Source organism: Merops nubicus, unplaced genomic scaffold (assembly GCF_000691845.1).
Source record: "Merops nubicus isolate BGI_N331 unplaced genomic scaffold, ASM69184v1 scaffold183, whole genome shotgun sequence".
NCBI lineage: Eukaryota > Metazoa > Chordata > Aves > Coraciiformes > Meropidae > Merops > Merops nubicus.
The window spans coordinates 30257-34174 of record NW_008597991.1 but is presented as its reverse complement, the minus strand read 5'-3'; the positions used below and the strand labels follow the sequence as shown (position 1 = coordinate 34174).

Below are 3918 nucleotides of genomic sequence, written 5' to 3'. Positions count from 1 at the left end.
TTTTTTGAGGATAAGTGGAAACCAGATGCTGAAGAAGCCTTTTTATCCTCTTTTAAATATAATTTTCTATGAGTGACCCAGTAACCTGTGGGTTCAGCACCATCAGATTTGAGAAGTGGCCTGGGCTGTCTGACTCTTGCAGAACTACTTCATTAAGAAGCTTGTTAGTGTTACCAGAAAAATACAGAATTAGAGGGCAAATCCATAAAACCTGCATAGTAACATCTACAAAACTAGCCTCTTCATTTGACTTTTGCAGAAGAAAATGGAAATTTACTTAATAAATGCTTAGCATGACAAATCAAAGTGCTATATGACTTCAACAGCTTTCATTTTAATATCACACTTGAGTTTGATGCACTAAATAAGGACTTTGTAAATCACCTATTTTGTCTCTTTTTATTATTTAATCAGCCTATACTATGGATTTTCCAATAAAGTTTTAGTTTTGCTCATTCAGGGTAGTCAGCTCCAGGCAGGAAATTTTTTCCAGAGTAGATGATAGTTTGTTAGGATCCAGTGTATTACTTGCTCCTGTTTGAACTCTCCTGGTTTACTCCTTGCAGACAAAGCAAATTAATTGCTCTCATAAAAATAATGTCATTGATGTATACCACAGCTCAGTAGACCATGTTCAGATTAGTAAAAGATGCTTTACTATTTAAGTAACCTGACTCTACATGTGAGACCATTAACAGGGCTTCTGCATGCTCAGGTCTCCTTTGAAATCTTACCCCAGCCCTGAAGATTAGAAGCAATTCTGTTTGAAACAAGCAACAGGGTGACACATAATCCTTGGCTCCTGGATGAAACAACTGAATCTATGAGGTATGGATGGATTAATATCCCTGGGGAAAGCATAGGAAGCAGTTTGAAGCCACCATTTTGTGAGCTCAGGGGAAGTCCTGGCTCAGGATATGTCCTAATACATCCATACAACCATAGCACTAACTTTCTGCCAGGTCCTTAGGCAAACTGTGCTCTTGTGTGCACTTTGTAGACAGGGTATTTTGAGAGGAAGAGAGTCTAAAGGTGAAAACACAGCTATTAGGAAAACATAGAATCATAGAATGGTTTGGGCTGAGAGGGACATTAAAGATCATCTAACTTCAACCCCCCTGCCATGGGCAGGAACACCTCCTGCTAGAACAGGTTGCTCAAAGCACCAGCAGCCTGGCCTTGGACATTTCCGGAGAGGGGACATCCACAGCTTCTATGGGCAACCCCTTACAGTGTTTCATCACCCTTACAATGAAGAATTTCTTCCTAATATCGAATGTAAATCTACCCTCTCTGAGTCTGAAACCATTACCCCCCATCCTATCACTACAAACCCTGATAAAAGATCACCCCATCTTTCCTATAGGTCCCCTTTAAGTGCTGCTTTTATACCACTTTATTGTGATCCACCATCTCTCAGGTTAGCATCTGAGAGTCCAACATTACATCTGCAACATTTGCCCAGTTTATGTCTCTAGTGGTAAACTGAACACCTGGCCAAAGGAAAATGTCACAGGTGGACTTCCAGCTGCACAGTTACATTCTCTCCTCTCCTAAAACATTCTTCCCATGTGTACCACTTATTAAAAGTAGTCCCTTATCTAGACTAGGCTTAAAGCCATACTTTGGAGGAGGTCAAAATGCTGGTTTGCATGAGACAAAACCATGTCAAAAGCTTGCTAGCAGCCCAATGGCTTGGACAGCTGGGGCACAGGGTGCGGGTGTGACATAGTCACACACTGCCTCTGCAGGAAGGCATGGGGGACAAAAGACAACTTCTCCCACCTATTTTAGACATACTTTCCCACATATTTTGGTATTAAAACATACCTCCCACATATTTTTGTATTAGGGAAGAAATAACTATAGGTGATCCCTAGCTGGATACAATACGTTTAGAGGCCTATATAGTAATGGTAACATCTGGTGAGAAGAATCCTTTTCTCTGTGATTTTGATGAGGCTCCTGTCCTCTCTCTGACATTTTTTAAAATGGAGATTTTAAATGAAAAGATAGAGCTCTGTGCAAGGGCTCAGAGAAGGTGTTGCTAGGTGTGAGAACAGCCTAACCCAGGAGCTCCACAGGGAACACGGTACCCATGATGATGCACGTGGCATGGGCAATCTCCATCCAGAAGACACAAGGTTTACTCAGAAATGCACCACAGCACTGTAAGGGACCACTGAAACCTGCCAAATTACTGTCATAAACACGAGGATCCCATGCACTGTTCCTCACTCTTTTTGGTATGATGTAGTCTAAGATGATGAAGGTCAACCTAGTATCAGAGCCAGCAGATAAGATATTCAGACTGAAGAAGGTGTTTTTCTCTGTTCTTGTGAGGCAAACAGACCTTAATCTGAGTCTGAAGGACCCATGTCTTAGATAGCATCTTTCTGACATACCAAATTATACAAAGATGTTCCAAACACTACTGTTCTGTGGCTGTATCTTCTGTCGTGTCCTTTTGAGGCAGTCACAGAAAAGTTAGACAGGTGTTTTAGGCAGTAGATAGGTTAATAAAATAACAATGCCAAAGTAGAAATACTTGTGCTGTGAAATTACTAGTGTGGTTTCTGGCATACCTTTTGCCTGAGCCAACTATCAAGTCCTGGGTGACAGTGGACCAAGGGTCATCCCAAATATACCATCTAGATAAGGCCACCTGATTTAGGAACTGGGACAGTCCAATATCATGCACACAGCCAAGATATGCCTTAAAAACTCTGATGTAGCTGAAGTTACTATCTATCTGCCAGGGACACTGCTGCATCTCAGTGGAGCTAACCCAAATATGAGTGATTTGCCCCTGATGTTCACATGTTGAGATCACGTTCCCCTGTAACAGCCACTGAAAAGCCAGTTGGAATGAAACAAAAAGAGGTATACATTCAGAATTACATGGGAACTACATGCAGGCAAAGAGCTCTTCTTCTTATGCTTATTATTAAGAGGACTGCAGTAAGGGCTACAATTCATCAAGACATCAGAGCCAAGAAAACAAACAACAAACCTTCAGTACTGCCAGCCAGACACAGGCTGCTCCTCTGCAGACATATTTTCCCATTTACAACAATCCGATCTTTGCATGAGGAGGAGGATGGGAGAAGTCAGCAACTACTTCTCAAGCCAAAAGGTTTTTTCCCCTCGACTTCATCAAGCATTTGCAGAACAACAAATCAACAGGAATGTCTGCAGGCTGAACCATTACTGTCTACAGCTGAGACACTGCTTTGAACCATAGGAGTGGGTCATCCACCTTGTGACAAAAACTACTCTCCTTTGTGGGGTCATTTTCTGCAAACATATATTGTAACAGTGATGAACATGCTGCCCAATTTTCATGTTCTCATAAGACAGCCTTTTGAAACCTTGATAACAGTGAACTGTTCTGTTCATTTTCATTATGTGATACAGTAATCAGGATAGACGGTCTGGTAAGAAGCACTACCATCCATCTCTGAAAATGCTAGAATTCTCCAAAGTAATTAATATTTCTCCAATTTTTAACCTGTTATACAAACATTAAAACTGTTTTCAGGATTCTTGTTTCCCAGAACCACTAACTTCTCAGCAGTTAGCTACTTTTCAGAATTTTATATGTGCTCAACTGGAATTTGTCTTTGAAGCCTGCTGCTTTCACACCTCATAAAAAGATTGTTTGCCCCAAAGCATGACTTTCTTTTCTGGCTGTATCAGTAGGTGTTGTAAGTTATTCAGAAATCTTCCTTAGGATTAGTTTAAAGAAATTCTAACTTCTATAAATCTTAGACAACAACACTTACGTGGGTATAAATGAATGTCATCCCTGCTCTCATATTCCACAAATATTCCAAACAAACAAATGATGATCACTTCCAGAAGAAGAGCCAGGATGGAGAACTTGAACCTCATGTTGGTGTCCATGGCTGAAGGCAT

At 40.9% G+C, this 3918-nt stretch overlaps 1 protein-coding gene across 1 annotated transcript in view; it reads right to left on the bottom strand.

The window, feature by feature from the left end:
- The window catches only part of RHAG (Rh-associated glycoprotein), a 14175-nt gene extending 10257 nt beyond the window's left edge, over positions 1-3918 (bottom strand). Inside the window, exon 1 of the mRNA XM_008936854.1 lies at positions 3786-3918. Coding sequence (XP_008935102.1) covers positions 3786-3918 — 133 coding nt within the window. The remainder of the gene's footprint in view (positions 1-3785) is intronic.